Genomic DNA, 19,184 nt, shown 5'->3' with positions numbered 1-19,184 from the left:
CACTCTCAGGGCAATAACCTCACTGCTCTGACATCACTGACACTCTCGGGACAATAACCTCACTGCTCTGACATCACTGACACTCTCAGGGTAATAACCTCACTGCTCTGACATCACTGACACTCTTGGTTAATAACCTCACTACTCTGACATCGCTGAATCTCACAGGCAATAACCTCACTGCTCTGACATCACTGAATGTCACAGGCAATAACCTCACTGCTCTGACACTCTCTGGGTAATAACCTCATTTCTCTGACATCATTGTGTGCTGGAGTGCAGATTGCAAACAGAGTGAGCTGGTACGAGTTTGGTGAGTGGGAAGTTATAAGTATCAATATCTTTCTAAAAATCTGGTCTGCAGTTAGCATTCAACCGTTATTTACTTAAAGTAAGTTAATCAACCAAATTAAGTTAATAAACTAAAGTAAGTTTCTTCCAGCCCTAGGCAGGGATAACCATGCTCTCCTGGAGAGCAGCTGATTAATTAATTGACGAACTAGTCCAATGTATTGTAGTCTCAGCAGCAAAGAATGTAAACATAGATCCGGGTGCAACTTTGCAAATGGAGTACAGGTTGCAAGCTGAGCTGATACGAATTTCATGGTTCTGAGTTCAGTCTTTTTACTGTTTTCTTACTTTTGTGCGAATGGAGCGGGTTGGTGAGTAAATGATATATCAAAATACACAGAATAGATACTTTCCAAGGAAAGGACCTAACATCCGTGGTTGACTAAAATAGTTAAAGATGGAATCAAACTTAAAGAAGCAGCATGTAATTGTACAAACATGGTTGGCAGGTCAGATGATTGGACGGAAGATAAAAAAACAGCAAAGAATGATGAATGAATTGATAAAGAAGCAAAAATTTAGAGTATGAGAGAAAGCTAGCTAGAAATATAAAGATTTTTTTTTAAAAGATACATTTTAAAAAGGTAAGAGTAAACAAAGTGAGCATTGGACCTTTCAAAAGTGAGTCCAGGGAATGAATAACGTAAAATAAGGAGATGGCAGATGAATTGAACAAATATTTTGTATCGGTCTTCACTATAGAGGATACCAGTAACATTCTAGAAATAGCTGTAAATCAGGAAAAGGAAGGGAGAGAGGAACTCAAGAAAATTACAATCGTGGCGCAGTGGTTAGCACTGCTACCTCACGGCGACGAGGACCTGGGTTTGGTCCTGGCCCCAGGTCATTGTCTGTATGGAGTTTGCACATTCTCCCCGTGTCTGCGTGGGTCTCACTCCCACAACCCAAAGATGTGCAGGGTAGGTGGATTGGCCATGCTAAATTGCCCCTTAATTGGGAAAAAACATTTATTGGGTACTTTAAATGTATTTTTTGTAAAATTACAATCACCAAGGAAGTGATGCTGAGCAAATTGTTGGAGCTGCGGGCTGACAAATCCCTGGGTGCTGATGGTTTTCAGCCTTGTCTTAAAAGGAGTGGCTGGGGAAATAGATGGTGCATTGGTTTTAATTTGCCAAAATTCCATAGATTCAGGAAGCTCCCATTAGACAGGAAAATAGTGAAAGTAATTCCTTTAATACAAGAATGAAGGGAGTCAGAAAGCAGGAAACTACAGGTCAATTAGCTGTCGTGGACAAAATGTTAGAAGCTATTATTAAAGACGTCATAGATAAACTGAAGGTAACCAGTCAGTCAATGTGGTTTGGTGGGAAGGAAATCATGTTTCACCAATTTTTTGGAATTCTTTGAAGAGGTCGTATGTGCTGTGGGTAAAGGGGAACCGGCGGATGCACTATACTTAGATTTCCAGAAGGTATTTGAAATGGTGCCACATCAAAGGTTATTGCGGAAAATGAAAGATCAGGATGTTGGGGTGGGGGTGAGGGGTTAACATATTGGCATGGATGGACGATTGGCTGAGGAAACCGTAGGCATGAATGGGTCATTGCCTGGTTGGCAGGATGTACTGAGTTGCCCACAGGGATCGCTGCTGGGCCCTCAACTGTTTACAATTTATATAAATGACCTGGATGCTGGGACCAATTGTCCAATTGCTAAATTTGCTCATGACACAAAGATATGAGAAAAGTAAGTTGTGAAGAGGACGACAGAAGGAGGCTAAAAAAAGATATAGACCGGTTAAGTGAGTGGACAAAGATCTGGCAAAGTGATCATAATGTGGGAAAAATGTGAAATTGTCCATTTTGGCAGGAAGAATATAAAAAAAGCTTATTATCTAAATGGTGAGAGATTGCAGAGCTCTGAGATGCAGAGGGATCTGCGTGTTCTGGTGCATGAATCGCAAGAGGTTAGTATGCAGGTACAGCAAGTTCAATTAGGAAAGCTAATAGAATGTTATTATTGCAAAGGGAATTGATTACAAAAGTATTGGGGGGTTATGCTTCAGTTGTACAGAGCACTAGTAAGACCACATCTGGAGTTCCAAGAACAGCATTGGTCTCCTTATTTAAGAAAGGATGTAAATGCATTGGAAACAATTTCGAGAAGGTTTACTAGATTAATACCTGGAATGAGCTGCTTGTTTTATGACAAAAGGGTTGGACAGGGTCGACTTGTATCTATCTGCTGGAGTTTAGAAGAGTAAGCGGAGACTTGATTGAAACATACAAAGACCTGAGGATTCTTGACAGGGTGGATGTGGAGAGGATGTTTCCTCTTGTGGGAGAATCTGGAACTATGGGTTACTGTTTAAAAATAAGGGGTTTAAGACTATGCTGAGGAGAACTTTTCGCAGTTCCTCAAAAAGTGGTGGAAGTAGGGTGTTTGAATATTGTTGAGGCAGCGATGGATAGATTCTTGATAGGCAAGGGGGTGATAGATTATTGGGGGTAAGCGGGGATTTGGAGTTGAGGTTATAATCATATCGGTCATGACCTTATTGAATGGTGGAACAGGCTCAAGGAGCCGAGTAGCCTACTCCTGCTCCTAATTCATATGTTCGCATAAACACCAACTCAAACCAGCTGAGCTGAAAGGCCTTTGGGCATTACATTCTGCCTCATTCTACAAACCCTGCTGTGTTTCCTGGTGTTTAAACACATTCACTGTGTGCATCAGTGGTGAGCTAGGACAGTCTTGTGGTTTTGAGTCCTGAGCTGAGCAAGAGAGAAACCTGACCCGAGCCGGAATGGTATGAGATTCATTCAACCTATGAGTTTGGCATCGGAGCGTGGTCTCCACCCACCTCAGTGTCACATCTCCCCAACAACCCCCCCCCCCCCAACAACGCTGCAACCTCTCCATGCCGCGGTCTCCCAGTTGCCATGGTCTCCCCCAGTAAAGTGTTTCTGTGCCAAGGTCTCTCTATGTACCTGATCTTTTTGTTTCTCTCAGGAAATCCAGATGTTGAGAACCCAGAAGTCTGACGTGAACGATTTAGAAAGTGACCGGGAAGAGGCACTGCTCAGACTGCAGGTACAGGTGGTGGGGTTGGGGGAGGGAGGGGGGGGCGCGCGATGGCGGGGTTCTGTTTGTATTTGATGCCTTATCCAGCTCGCTCCCTTATTAGAGCTCGACAGTGGACTCCAGCGTTAGATACAATATGCTACGTTATGTACTTTTTAAGCGTCACCTGACTTGCGAGTTGAAGGTCAGAAGAGCACATGTTCAAGATGTTTGGAGCAAGGCTGCAGATGCCTTGCAGTTGTGTGTTCATGTTGTGACAATGTGTGATTTATAAAATTAGTTTGCAACAATGGTGTCAGTCGTCCTGCATCATAAAAACAAGACATTCAGTGAGGAAACAGAGCCAGCCTGTGGGCCTCGACAGAGCTACAACTGATCAAATCTCATTTGACCTGAGAGACTTTTTTTTTCAGGAAGTTGAGAATCGGAATGCTGATCTGGAACAGCAATTACAGGATGTGGAGCAGACACTGGTTGACTGTGTGAATGATCGAGAGAGGATCCAGTGTGATGCCCGGAAGCTGCTGGATATCCTCGATGTCAAGCTGTACGAATTGAATGATTTGCGACACGGTTTAGCGAAAATTGCAGAGAAGGAGGAAAAGTCTTGAAATATATGGCTGGCCTTGGAGTGATGAAGAATCATTGCATTTTGCTTTGATTTCCTGTGACATCCTCGTGTAGAGCAATCTCTTCAATTGCTTTATCACTGTTCCTATCACTCATCTTTATTTACATTCACTTCCATTTCAACCAGGAGACAGATGAGGACACAAGATCCCAGCAGTAAAACAGAGCTCCAGGTTATCTCTGTGAATCAGCATTTCACCCAAGTCCAGGAGCTACAAAGCCAAAGTTGCTGCTTATCCCTCACTCTCTGATTGCCTTGACTACCCTGCATTCACCCATAACCCTACAGTTATTTCATTCAACTGTTTATCTAATTCTCCGTTCAAATTTACAATCGAATCAAGCAGATTAAATCAATGGTGGAAGCACCACTGCCCTTTCAGCATGAGCACTGGGCCTCACCTCAATATCAGGACATACGTTGTTCTGCAAGACATGAACGAACCCCAGTGGAACATCCACAGTCCATTAAGATCCTGTCTCACTGTAACTTTCAAACACTCATAACCCACTCTGAAACACTCTTGATATATCCCACACTCCTCACTATAACACACGGATAAACACCATAACCCTCACTGTAACACTCTGATATACTCAATATCCCTCACTGTAAAACTCTCTGATATACTTCACCTTTTTCACTGTAACTCTGTGCTATACTCCACACCCCTCATTACAGCACTTTGATATACTCCACATCCCTCACTGTAACACTCTGATATACCCCTCACTGTACCACTCTGATGCATATAACAGCCCTCACTGTAACACTCTGATGTACCCCACACCCCTCACTGCAACACTCTGATATACTCCACACCCATCACTGTAACTCTGATATATCCCAAACCATCACTGTAACACTTTGAAATATAATAATAAAAATAATCTTTAGTCACAAGTATGTTTACATTAACAATGAAATGAAATAACTGCGAAAAGCCCCTAGTCGCCACATTCCGGCACCTGTTTGGGTACACGGAAGGAGAATACAGAATGTCCAATTCACCGAACAGCACGTCTTTCGGGACTTGTGGGAGGAAACCGGAGCATCCGGAGGAAACCCACGCAGACACAGGGAGAACGTGCAGACTCCTCACAGATAGTGACCCAACCCGGGACCCTGGTGCTGTAAAGCAACAGTGCTAACCACTGTGCTACCATGCCGCCCAAACTCATCCCAAACCCCTCACCGTAACACTGATATATCCCACACCCTTCACTGTAACATTCTGATATAGTCCCCACCCCTCACTGTAAGACTCTGATATAATAATAATCGCTTATTGTTACAAGTAGGCTTAAATGAAGTTACTGTGAAAAGCCCCTAGTCGCCACATTCCGGCGCCTGTTCGGGAAGGCCAGTACGGGAATTGAACCCGCGTTGCTGGCCTTGTTCTGCATTACAAGCCCGCACCCCTCACAGTAATATTCTTATATACTCCCCACCCCTCACTGTAACACTCTGATATATCCCGCACCCCTCACTGTAACATTCTTTATTTAAAATTTAGAATATCCAATTTTTTTTTTTACAATTAAGGGGCAATTTAGCGTGGCCAATCCACCTAACCTGCACATCTTTGGGTTGTGGGGTTGAAACCCACGCAGACACGGGGAGAATGTGCAAACTCCACACGGACAGTGACCCAGTGCCAGGATTCAAACCCGGGTCCTCAGTGCCACAATCCCAATGCTATCCACTGCGCCACATGCCGCCCTCACTGTAACATTCTGATATACTCCCCGCCCCTTACTGTAACACTTTTGATACACTCCGCACCCTCACTGTAACACTCTGATATACACTACTCTCCTCACTGTAACACTGATATACCCCTCACTGTAACACTCTGATATAACCCCCACCCCTCACTGTAACACTCTGATACACTCCGCACCCTCACTGTAACACTCTGATATACACCACACCCCTCACTGTAACACTCTGATATAACCTCCACCCCTCACTGTAACACTCTGATATACACCACACCCCTCACTGTAACACTCTGATATAACCTCCACCCCTCACTGTAACACTCTGATATACACTACTCTCCTCACTGTAACACTGATATACCCCTCACTGTAACACTCTGATATAACCCCCACCCCTCACTGTAACACTCTGATACACTCCGCACCCTCACTGTAACACTCTGATATACACCACACCCCTCACTGTAACACTCTGATATACACCACACCCCTCACTGTAACACTCTGATATAACCTCCACCCCTCACTGTAACACTCTGATATACACCACACCCCTCACTGTAACACTCTGATATACACCACACCCCTCATTATAACACTTTTGATATACCCCACACCCTTCACTGTAACACTCTGATATATCCCATACTCCTCACTGTAACACCCTGACGTATCCCACATCCCTCACTAAAACTGATATATTCCACACTCTTCATTGTAAAACTCTGATATACCCCACACCCCTCACTGTAACAATCTGATATAAGCTCCACCCCTCACTGTAACACTGATATACTCCGCACCCTCACTGCAACACTTTGATTTACACCACACCCCTCACTGAAACACTCTGATATACCCCACACCCCTCATTGTAACACTCTGACATACTCCCCATCTCTCACTGTAACACTCTGTTATAACCCACACCCCTCACTGTAACACTCCAGTATATCCTACACCCATCACTGTAACACTGATATATCCCACACCCCTCACTGTAACACTCCGATATATTCCACCCCCCTCACTGTAACACTCCGATATATTCCATACCCCTCACTGTGATTTAAGTTTTTGACTGATAGGTACACAGATGGCGCTGATTGGCTGTGACTAATCTTTTTAACATCAGGCCACGCCCGCCCCGACACCGGAGGTTCCTTCCTGAGGTCAACGAATTTTTAAATGATCCGTCAAATTTTCCGTCCTGCCCGCTACGATTCCCGTGGCGGGAGGATCTGGAAAATGTACCCCTAAGGTACATTTACCTTAGGGCTGCTCATTGAGAGGTTTTGCTTGGAATCATTGAATTTTATCGCAGACAGTGGTCATTCAGCCCACTCTGTCTCATTGAAGGAGTTATCCACTTACTCCCTTCTCCCTTGCTTCAAATGTTTGCTCCTTTAATCCAATTCTTTTTTGAAAGTTATTATTGAATCTGCTTCCACCACCCTTTCTGGCAGCATATTCCAGATCTTGGCAATTTGCTCTTAAAAAGTGAGAGATATTCTAAATCATGAGGGATCTGGATAGAGCAGGTGAGGAGAAACTTCCAAATGGCCGAAGGGTTGGTAACCAGAGGACACTAATTTCAAGGTAATTGGCTAAAGAACCAGAGGCGACATGAGAAAATAATTTTCACACAGCAAGTGGTTAGGCTCTGGAATGTACTGCCTGCGAGTGTGGTGGAGACAGATTGAATGATGACTTTCAAAAGGGGATCAGATAATTAATTGCCTGCAGGGAAAAATATTGCAGGGCTACAGAGAAGAGAAAGGATCGGCACCAACTGAATTGCTCTTCTTGGGAGCCGGCACAGATATGATGGGCCAAATGTCCTCCTTTTGTGCTGTTACCACCATTCTATGATATGAACATACTGGTGATCTAATGGAAAAGTTTCTAAGTGTCATTTCAGATGGGTTTGGTTGGGGTTTCCTGCCAATTGTGTTGGCGTCTTCCCCACCGCTATCTAACCAAACTTAGTCACTTTTTCGGGCCCTGGGGAGTTTCTCTCTGGGCTAGCCCACACTTAGAATCTCTAAGTGAGCTTGAGGCTCCCCCTCACCTCCCATTTACAGGCAATGTCAGCCCCCACACACATGGGCACTACCTCACACACCCCCAAGTGAGGATACCCTGCTATGGGGGTCACTGAGGGCTCCCTTTATCCAGGCCTTCCCACGTCTCCTTTTGGGCCCCTCCCCCTTTCAGGACCCCCATCCTTCAACCCCATCCCCAACTTTCCGGAGGCCGATTCATGCTTGCTCTTCACCCTCCGCCCCCACCCCTCCTTTCATGAGCATGGCCACCTCAGGCCCTGACCCTTGGCAGCGCCACCCTGACTCGTGCCAGCCTGGCAGTGCCAAGGTGCCCGGGTGCCAAGGGGAGAGCCAAGCTGCTGTCCTACCCTGTGCCTGACCACCGAGGTGCCTCCAATGACCTGGGAGATCCCCCCAGGTGCCATTCTGCCTGGTCCGCGTTCACGTGGACCAGTACTAATCGGCACCCGGCTGTGGTCTCCCTGGGGAGACCGGGAGCCGGTTTGATCCAGTGTCAGCTCGCTTAAGTGGGTTTAGAACCCACTTAAGCGAGCAAGACTGGGTCCCGCCCAGATTGCGACACCTCGCAAGATATGGTTCAATCCCGTGAGGCACAGCGACTGTTGGGAAGCCCAGGGGAGGCCTCTTCCGGCTTCTCCCAGCCACGTCGAGCCCCGTTCGGGCATAAACGGCCGTCAGATTGCATCCCTCATCTCTGCCGATCACTTTAAATCCATGCTAAAATTAAAATAAAATATTGCAGATGCTGGAAATCTGAAATAAAGATACAAAATGGTGGAAATACTCAGCAGGCCTATCTGTATCTGTAGAGAGAGAAACGGAACTAACATTTTGAGTCGAATATGACTCAATCTCTGAAGAAGTCATATTCAACTCAAAATGTTAACTCTGTTTCTCACTCTACGGATACTGCCAGGCATGTTGAGTATTTCCACTCTATCAAAACTCTTCATGACCTTGAACACTTCCATTAAACCTCCCCATAACTTTCCCTGCTCTAAAGAGAACAATCCCAGCTTCTCCATGTCACTTAAGTCTCTTATCTCTGCAACCCATTTGAGTAAATCTCTGCACCCTCTCTAAAGCCTTGATCCTTTTTAAAGTGTAGCGTTCAGTATTGAACACATTACCCCAACTGAGGCTTAATCAGTGATTTATGAAGGTTCAGTATAACTTCCTTGCTTTTCTACTGAATGTCTCCAATTATTAAGCCCAAGATCCCTTACTTTATGTAACTATACTCAACTTGTCCTACCACCTTCAAAGATTTGTGTTTGTATCTCCCAGATCTTGCTTAAAATTGTGCCATTTAGTTTATATTACTTCTCCTCATCCTTCCTACCAAAATGTAATACTTCACACTTCTCTGCACTAAATTTTATAATATCTGTCCATTTCACCAGTCAATATTCTCCTGAAGTTTATTCTCCTCCTCTTCTGTTTGCTACATTTGAGTTTTGTATTATCTACAAAATTTGAAATTATGCTCCTTGCAGCCAAGTGCAGGTCATTAAAGTATATCAGAAAGAGCTGTGATCCCAACACTGAGCCCTGAGGAACACCACTCCCTCCAGTCTGGAAAACAACCTCTCACCAATACTGCCTACTTTCTGACTTTTAGTCTATTTCCTGTCCATGCTGTTGGTGTTCCTTTAATCCCATGGGATTTAATTTTGCAATAAGGCTATGATGTGACACTTTATCAAACACCTTTTGAATGTCCTTGGGTACTACATGTCAGGCTATGCTCACTGTAGATTTTTATTGATTCACACAGCCGGAGATGGTGTGTGTGTTGCATGTCATGAATCAATCCCCAAAGGTTCTGTCATCCTATTTATAGGTGGCGGTACCCTGGTAGATTTATAATCTTAGTAAATTCATCTGGTGGAGAATATAGATTTAATTAGCATTAAATGTGTGCTATAGTTGAGATTTGATTAGGTAATAACCAAACTACACATTTACATTAAGGGAGCTCAATGTGTTGCACTGTTATTTCAAAGTGCAGTGTTTTTTCTTTGGAGCATGAGGACTGTGAGCTCAGTAATCCAAGAGTCATTGCTGGGGATCAGAGGGAATACATTTCCTGGTAAAACTGTGAGACATAGATTAGATTGAGTGTCTGATTTCCGTAAGTGGCCTCACCAGCTTTGTCTCTGTTTAAACCTCTTGAGTAAATGTTAATCTTGAACATTGTCAGTGTTTCTGTGAGTTTATCAAGTCACATTGGTAATCTCAGTCAGAGAGGTTAAAAGTCAGACAAGGTTCCTGCCCCTGATCACTGTCCATTGAGCCCTGAACTAGAAAGGGGAAATCAGCCAGGATTCCTGCTCCTGATTTCTGTCCAATGAGCCCTGCTGTGGAGTTTAGATTGGGATTGTGATACCATTGATTGAATAATGAGTTGGAAGCCTATTTTACATCTGTGTTTTTACTTCCATGTGCCTGGCTTGACTCTGATGTGATGTACGGGGCTTTGTGTGAGATATCAGAGGCAGCTTCATCATGTCTCATGCTGGTGTAGAATCACTGTTGGAATAAATGATTAATCACTTCTCGGCCTTTTGGCTAAGATCAAGCGTCAGATCAAGCCCAAGATGAGGTGTGATGCCTTTTCTTAAATTGGATTCATGAATTGGATTCAATTTGAATTGTGTTTTTGGAGCAAGCAATGAGATGGATTAAGGACTTGCCCTGTCCACACTGCGCATTGGCTTTGTAACATTTAAGAATGGAATTTTTTTTTTTAAGAATCACTCTTTCACCATTCACCTGGAGCTCAGAGCTCACATGAATCTTTCACACCACTGTTGTTCCAGATGGCAATAGATAAAATGTAAATTTGGTAATTTGGTAAATAAAATATTTGGCTGTCTGAAGTGGTAAAGATTTTGCTAGAGCAAATCCAATCACGATGAACATTATGACAATTCGCATTTGTTTAAAATGCAGAAATAATCCTGAAACAAAACAAAGCCTCTCCCTCCCCTCCAAACTACAGTCCCTCCACCGAATCCTATAAATCCTATTCACAAACCTTGGGAGGTTGGATTCACGCACACAGTTAAGGCACTGCACCAGTTTTAAAGGCTGAAATGAGCAAGAAACTGCACAAATATGGAATTGCAGGTTGTGAAATCACCAGGGAAGCCATAAACTCACATGGTCTCAGGCTAGAAAGAGCAACAGTGACCAGGAGATGCCTCCTTGACAGAGCCCAGGTCATTGAGCATTCCATCAGGCTGCACTCCAATGATTAAAACCACACACTTTGTGTTAAAACTCTCAAGATTGTTTTAAAGCAATTCATATGGTATTTATTACTAGTTTAAATAATTAGAATAAACAATCACAATACAACCACTAGAAGATCTTTGATATATGTGTAAAATAAATTGAAATTTGTCAATCTATTAGAGATTTATTAAATTGTGCAATTTATAATCAGGACACACATTTATAGCACAGTTCATATCCAGCCTATACCTAACGTATATGCAGTGTGTACATGGCACATCTGCAGTATATATGCAGGTAGAATGCATACTTTAGGCAGCAGCACCGACAGTATATATACACTACATACGCAAGATGTAGGTAGTGTATTTAACTATGCCCACTGTAATCTATGCACGCAGTATACACAATATACAGAATACAAAATATCATTTCAGCATTTAGCTTCAGACTACAAGTTTGAATAGAACTTGCTGTTACTGTTACTTGTTACTGTTGATAATTTGATCCTCTACAAGTCTATTAAACGCTGAATTGAGAATTTGTAGATGTGTATTTGTCTGTTCAGAATAATAAATATAATTCACAATGAAACTGTCCGAGCATCAGCTTCTTTTGTCATCAAAGCTCTGATGTTATAGATCAATGTCATATTCAGCAGGGTGCAGGGAAAAGGCAGGAGTAAGGCATTAAATCACAATTCTCATTTGGAGAGTTACTGCAGACACAAAGGGCTCAATGGCCTCCTGCCCGGTGCCAATCGTCTGGTTTGGTAAAGATCACGAAGTGTCACTGTACAGAGGCATTGTTTATTCAGGGTAAGAATCACTCCGTACGTAATTGCACAGAGTCACTGTACAGAGGCATTGTTTATTCAGGGTAAGAATCACTCCGTACGTAATTGCACAGAGTCACTGTACAGAGGCATTGTTTATTCAGGGTAAGAATCACTCCGTACGTAATTGCACAGAGTCACTGTACAGAGGCATAGTTTATTCAGGGTAAGAATCACTCTGTATGTAATTGCACAGATTAACTGTACAGAGGCATTGTTTATTCAGGGTAAGAATCACTCTGTATGTAATTGCACAGAGTCACTGTACAGAGGCATTGTTTATTCAGGGTAAGAATCACTAAATAATTGGCACAGAGTCACTAGTACATAATTGCAGTAACTACAGAGGCACTGTTTATTCAGGGTAAGAATCACTCGGTACATAATTGCACAGACACTTTATTCACTGTAAGCGTAACTAACTGAACAGAGTAACTGTTTATTCAGCTTACAGGTAAATACAGTAATTACAGAGTCACGGTTTATTCAGGTCAAGAATCACTCCCTGTTTAACTACAGATCCACTGTTTATTCAAAGTAAAGATCACTCTGTAACTGTACAGAGTCACTTTATTCAGGGTAAAGATCACTGTAACTGTACAGAGTCACTTTATTGAGGGTAAGGATCCCTCACTCTAACTGTACAGAGACACTGTTTATTCAGGATAAAGATCACTCACTGTGTAACTGTACAGAGACAGTTTATTTAGGGTGAGGGTCACTCACTGTAACTGTACAGAGTCACTGTTTATTCAGGGTGAGGATCACTCACTGTGTAACTGTACAGAGTCACTGTTTATTCAGGGTGAGGATCACTCACTGTGTAACTATACAGAGTCACTTTATTCAGGGTAAGGATCACTCACTGTGTAACTGTACAGAGTCACTGTTTATTCAGGGTGAGGATCACTCACTGTGTAACTGTACAGAGTCACTGTTTATTCAGGGTAAGGATCACTCACTGTGTAACTACAGAGTCACTGTTTATTCAGGGTGAGGATCCCTCACTGTAACTGTACAGAGTCGCTGTTTATTCAGGGTCAGGGTCACTCACTGTGTAACTGTACAGAGTCACTGTTTATTCAGGGTAAGGATCACTCACTGTGTAACTGTACAGAGTCACTGTTTATTCAGGGTAACGGTCACTCACTGTGTCAACTGTACAGAGTCGCTGTTTATTCAGGGTGAGGATCACTCACTGTGCAACTGTACAGAGTCACTGTTTATTCAGGGTGAGGATCCCTCACTGTAACTACAGAGTCACTGTTTATTCAGGATAAGGATCACTCACTGTGTAACTGTACAGAGTCACTGTTTATTCTGGGTGAGCGTCACTCACTGTGTAACTGTACAGAGTCGCTGTTTATTCAGGGTGAGGATCACTCACTGTGTAACTGTACAGAGTCACTGTTTATTCAGGGTGAGCGTCACTCACTGTGTAACTGTACAGAGTCGCTGTTTATTCAGGGTAAGGATCACTCACTGTGTAACTGTACAGAGTCACTGTTTATTCAGGGTCAGGGTCACTCACTGTGTAACTGTACAGAGTCACTGTTTATTCAGGGTGAGGTTACTCACTGTGTAACTGTACAGAGTCGCTGTTTATTCAGGGTAAGGATCACTCACTGTGTAACTGTACAGAGTCACTGTTTATTCAGGGTAAGGGTCACTCACTGTGTAACTGTACAGAGTCACTGTTTATTCAGGGTTAGGGTCACTCACTGTGTAACTGTACAAAGACACTGTTTATTCAGGGTAAGGGTCACTCACTGTGCAACTGTACAGAGTCACTGTTTATTCAGGGTGAGGATCCCTCACTGTAACTGTACAGAGTCACTGTTTATTCAGGATAAGGATCACTCACTGTGTAACTGTACAGAGTCGCTGTTTATTCAGGGTAAGGGTCACTTACTGTGTAACTGTACAGAGTCACTGTTTATTCAGGGTGAGGGTCACTTACTGTGTAACTGTACAGAGTCACTGTTTATTCAGGGTTAGGGTCACTCACTGTGTAACTGTACAGAGTCACTGTTTATTCAGGGTCAGGGTCACTCACTGTGTAACTGTACAGAGTCACTGTTTATTCAGGGTGAGGATCACTCACTGTGTAACTGTACAGAGTCTCTGTTTATTCAGGGTGAGGGTCACTCACTGTAACTGTACAGAGTCACTGTTTATTCAGGGTGAGGGTCACTTACTGTGTAACTGTACAGAGTCACTGTTTATTCAGGGTTAGGGTCACTCACTGTGTAACTGTACAGAGTCACTGTTTATTCAGGGTCAGGGTCACTCACTGTGTAACTGTACAGAGTCACTGTTTATTCAGGGTGAGGATCACTCACTGTGTAACTGTACAGAGTCACTGTTTATTCAGGGTAATGGTCACTCACTGTGTAACTGTACAGGGTCACTGTTTATTCAGGGTGAGGATCACTCACTGTGTAACTGTACAGAGTCTCTGTTTATTCAGGGTGAGGGTCACTCACTGTAACTGTACAGAGACACTGTTTATTCAGGGTGAGGATCACTCACTGTAACTGTACAGAGTCACTGTTTATTCAGGGTGAGGATCACTCACTGTGTAACTGTACAGAGTCACTGTTTATTCAGGGTTAGGATCACTCACTGTGTAACTGTACAGAGTCACTGTTTATTCAGGGTTAGGGTCACTCACTGTAACTGTACAGAGTCACTGTTTATTCAGGGTGAGGATCACTCACTGTGTAACTGTACAGAGTCACTGTTTATTCAGGGTTAGGGTCACTCACTGTAACTGTACAGAGTCGCTGTTTATTCAGGTTCACAGAGTTTGTTCAGAAGCAGTTTGATTTCCTGCAGCGTTGTGGTTTGAGTGGGTGAGTGCGCTGAGTCAGATGGAGGAACAGCTGCAGAGGCTAATGTTCAGAGGGGGGCGAAAGCGGAAGAATGTGGCGTCTTATTGCATAATAAAACAGAAATTGAAAAAAGATTTACTGGAGTCTCACCCAAGCAGCAACTTCACAGAGTAAAGCGGATATTGGATAAAATTCCGACGCTGCCCCGGAGCCGCCGTTTGTGGCCCGTCACCATGGGAACGCGGCTCCTCAGCCAGCAGGCCTGGGATTACATACGGGGACTCCGTGACCTCCGAACCTGTCATCCGGGCCCAGGCAAAGAACGTCACGGGGGGGGGGGGGGCGGCACTGCGCCTGCGTGCTGCTGTTCCCACAGTGACACCAGGAGGAGCCGCAGTTTCAGGAAGAGAAAGGAGAACAGGTGAGAAATAACACAAAATATAATTAATAGCTTTGCATAACACCGGGGTACAGTACTGGTGGGGACGGGTCTGTCACTGTATAACACTGGGATACAGTACTAATGGGGATGGGTCTGTCACTGTACAACACCGGGGTACAGTACTGGTGGGGACGGGTCTGTCACTGTATAACACCGGGGTACAGTACTGGTGGGGACGGGTCTGTCACTGTACAACACCGGGGTACAGTACTGGTGGGGACGGGTCTGTCACTGTACAACACCGGGGTACAGTATGGGTGGGGATGGGTCTGTGACTGTATAACACTGGGGTACAGTACTGGTGGGGACGGGTCTGTCACTGTATAACACTGGGTACAGTACTGGTGGCGACACGTCTGTCACTGTATAACACTGGGTACAGTACTGGTGGGGACGGGTCTGTCACTGTATAACACTGGGGTACAGTACTGGTGGGGATGGGTCTGTCACTGTATAACACTGGGGTACAGTACTGGTGGGGACGGGTCTGTCACTGTACAACACCGGGGTACAGTACTGGTGGGGACGGGTCTGTCACTGTATAACACTGGGGTACAGTACTGGTGGGGACGGGTCTGTCACTGTATAACACTGGGGTACAGTACTGGTGGGGACGGGTCTGTCACTGTATAACACTGGGGTACAGTACTGGTGGGGACGGGTCTGTCACTGTATAACACTGGGGTACAGTACTGGTGGGGACGGGTCTGTCACTGTATAACACTGGGGTACAGTACTGGTGGGGACGGGTCTGTCACTGTTTAACACTGGGGTACAGTACTGGTGGGGACGGGTCTGTCACTGTATAACACTGGGGTACAGTACTGGTGGGGATGGGTCTGTCACTGTATAACACTGGGATACAGTACTAATGGGGATGGGTCTGTCACTGTATAACTGGGGTACAGTACTGGTGGGGACGGGTCTGTCACTGTATAACACTGGGGTACAGTACTGGTGGGGATGGGTCTGTCACTGTATAACTGGGGTACAGTACTGGTGGGGACGGGTCTGTCACTGTATAACACTGGGGTACAGTACTGGTGGGGACGGGTCTGTCACTGTATAACACTGGGGTACAGCACAGGTGGGGACGGGTCTGTCACTGTATAACTGGGGTACAGTACTGGTGGGGACAGGTCTGTCACTATAACACTGGTGTGCAGTACTGGTGGCGACGGGTCTGTCACTGTATAACACTGGGGTACAGTACTGGTGGCGACACGTCTGTCACTGTATAACACTGGGGTACAGTACTGGTGGCGACGGGTCTGTCACTGTGTAACACTGGGGTACAGTACTGGTGGCGACGCGTCTGTCACTGTTTAACACCGGGGTACAGTACTGGTGGGGACAGGTCTGTTACTGTAACACTGGGGTACAGTACTGGTGGCGACGCGTCTGTCACTGTATAACACCAGGGTACAGTACTGGTGGGGATGGGTCTGTCACTGTATAACACTGGGGTACAGTACTGGTGGGGATGGGTCTGTCACTGTATAACACTGGGGTACAGTACTGATCGGGACGGTTCTGTCACTGTATAACACTGGGGTACAGTACTGGTGGGGACGGGTCTGTCACTGTATAACACTGGGGTACAGTACTGGTGGGGACAGGTCTGTCACTGTATAACACTGGGGTACAGTACTGGTGGGGACAGGTCTGTCACTGTATAACACTGGGGTACAGTACTGGTGGGGACAGGTCTGTCACTGTATAACACTGGGGTACAGTACTGGTGGGGACGGGTCTGTCACTGTATAACGCTGGGGTACAGTACTGGTGGGGACGGGTCTGTCACTGTATAACACTGGGGTACATTACTGGTGGGGACAGGTCTGTCACTGTATAACACTGGGGTACAGTACTGGTGGGGACAGGTCTGTCACTGTATAACACTGGGGTACAGTACTGGTGGGGACAGGTCTGTCACTATATAACACTGGGGTACAGTACTGGTGGGGACAGGTCTGTCACTATATAACACGGGTACAGTACTGGTGGGGACGGGTCTGTCACTGTATAACACTGGGGTACAGTATTGGTGGGGACGGGTCTGTCACTCTATAACACTGGGGTACAGTACTGGTGGTGACAGGTCTGTCACTGTATAACACTGGGGTAAGTACTAGTGGGGACAGGTCTGTCACTGTATAACACTGGGGTACAGTATTGGTGGGGACAGGTCTGTCACTATGTAACACTGGGGTACAGTACTGTGGGGAGGGGTCTCGCTGTATAACACTGGGGTACAGTGGTGGGGACGGGTCTGTCACTGTATAACACTGGGGTACAGTACAGGTGGGGACGGGTCTATCAATGTATAACATTGGGGTACAGTACTGGTGAGGGCAGGTCTGTCACTGTAACACTGGGGTGCAGTACTGGTGAGGACGGTTCTGTCACTGGGTAACACTGGGGTACAGTACTGGTGGGGATGGGTCTGTCACTATAACACGGATACAGTACTGGTGGGGGCGGGTCTGTCACTGTATAACACTGGGGTACAGTACTGGTGGTGACGGATCTGTCACTGTATAACACTGGAGTACAGTACTGGTGGGGATGGGTCTGTCACTGTATAACACTGGGGTACAGTACTGGTGGGGATGGGTCTGTCACTGTATACCACTGGGGTTAGTACAGGTGGGGATGTACATGTGGAGTTTGCACGTTCCCCCCATGTTGTGCGGGTTTCACCCCCACAACCTAAACATGTGCGGGGTAGGAGGATTGAACATGCTAAATTGCCCCTTATTTGAAAAAAATGTATTGTGTACTCTAAATTTTTTAAAAATGTACTGGTGGGGAGAGGTCTGTCACTGTATAACATAAGGGTGAAGTACTGGTCCGGATGGGTCTGTCGCTGAGTCACACTGGGGTACAGGACTGGTGGGGGCACGTCTGTTACTGTATAACACTGGGGAAGAGTACTGGTGGGGACGGGTCTGTCACTGTATAACACTGGGGAAGAGTACTGGTGGGGACAGGTCTGTCGCTGTATAACACTGGGGCACAGTACTGGCGGAGTCGAGTCAGTCACTGTATAACACAGGGCTACAGTACTGGTGGAGACAGGTCTGTCACTGTATAACACTGGGATACAGTACTGGTGGGGACGGGTCTGACACTGTATAACACTCGGGTACAGTACTGGTGGGGACGGGTCTGTCACTGTATAACACTGGGGTACAGTACTGGTGGGGACAGGTCTGTCACTGTACAACACTGGGGGATGGTATTGGTGGGGATGGGTCTGTCACTGTTTCACACTGGGGGAGGATATTGGTGGGGATGGGACTGTCACTGTACAACACTGGGGGATGGTATTGGTGGGGATGGGTCTGTCACTGTATAACACTGGGGGATGGTATTGGTGGGGATGGGTCTGTCACTATAACACTGGGGGAGGATATTGGTGGGGATGGGTCTGTCACTGAACAACACTGGGGGATGGTATTGGTGGGGATGGGTCTGTCACTGTACAACACTGGGGGAGGATATTGGTGGAGAGGGGTCTGTCACGATAACACTGGTGGAGGGTATTGGTGGGGATGGGTCTGTCACTGTACAACACTGGGGGAGGGTATTGGTGGGGATGGGTCTGTCACTGTACAACACTGGGGGAGGATATTGGTGGGGATGGGTCTGTCACTGTACAACACTGGTGGTGGGGATGGGTCTGTCACTGTACAACACTGGGGGAGGGTATTGGTGGGGATGGGTCTGTCACTGTACAACACTGGGGGAGGGTATTGGTGGGGACAGGTCTGTCACTGTACAACACTGGGGGAGGGTATTGGTGGGGATGGGTCTGTCACTATAACACTGGGGGAGGATATTGCTGGAGATGGGTCTGTCACGATAACACTGGTGGAGGGTATTGGTGGGGATGGGTCCGTCACTATAACACTGGAGGAGGATATTGGTGGGGATGGGTCTGTCGCTGTACAACACTGGGGGATGGTATTGGTGGGGATGGGTCTGTCACTGTACAACACTGGGGGATG

General features: G+C 45.6%; 2 protein-coding genes and 1 non-coding gene across 5 annotated transcripts in view; all 3 read left to right on the top strand.

The window, feature by feature from the left end:
• The window catches only part of LOC140395065 (homer protein homolog 3-like), a 92,923-nt gene extending 81,269 nt beyond the window's left edge, over positions 1-11,654 (top strand). For all 3 annotated transcript variants that reach the window (XM_072482426.1, XM_072482427.1, XM_072482424.1), the window contains 2 exons: positions 3,328-3,408; positions 3,813-11,654. In XM_072482426.1, coding sequence (XP_072338527.1) covers positions 3,328-3,408; positions 3,813-4,010 — 279 coding nt within the window. In that variant the 3' untranslated portion in view covers positions 4,011-11,654. The remainder of the gene's footprint in view (positions 1-3,327; positions 3,409-3,812) is intronic.
• LOC140395797 (U2 spliceosomal RNA) lies at positions 10,372-10,565 on the top strand. Its single transcript, XR_011936311.1, has one exon. It is a non-coding gene; the product is annotated as a U2 spliceosomal RNA (small nuclear RNA).
• A 3,412-nt stretch (positions 11,655-15,066) lies between the features above and the next one.
• The window catches only part of kxd1 (KxDL motif containing 1), a 30,458-nt gene continuing 26,340 nt past the window's right edge, over positions 15,067-19,184 (top strand). The window contains exon 1 of the mRNA XM_072482419.1: positions 15,067-15,150. The gene's annotated coding sequence lies outside the window, so the exon portion shown is untranslated. The remainder of the gene's footprint in view (positions 15,151-19,184) is intronic.

This window comes from Scyliorhinus torazame, chromosome 18, assembly GCF_047496885.1.
Source record: "Scyliorhinus torazame isolate Kashiwa2021f chromosome 18, sScyTor2.1, whole genome shotgun sequence".
In the NCBI taxonomy this organism is placed as follows: Eukaryota; Metazoa; Chordata; class Chondrichthyes; order Carcharhiniformes; family Scyliorhinidae; genus Scyliorhinus; species Scyliorhinus torazame.
Note: the sequence above shows the minus strand (reverse complement) of the source record. Positions and strands in the feature narration are given on the sequence as shown.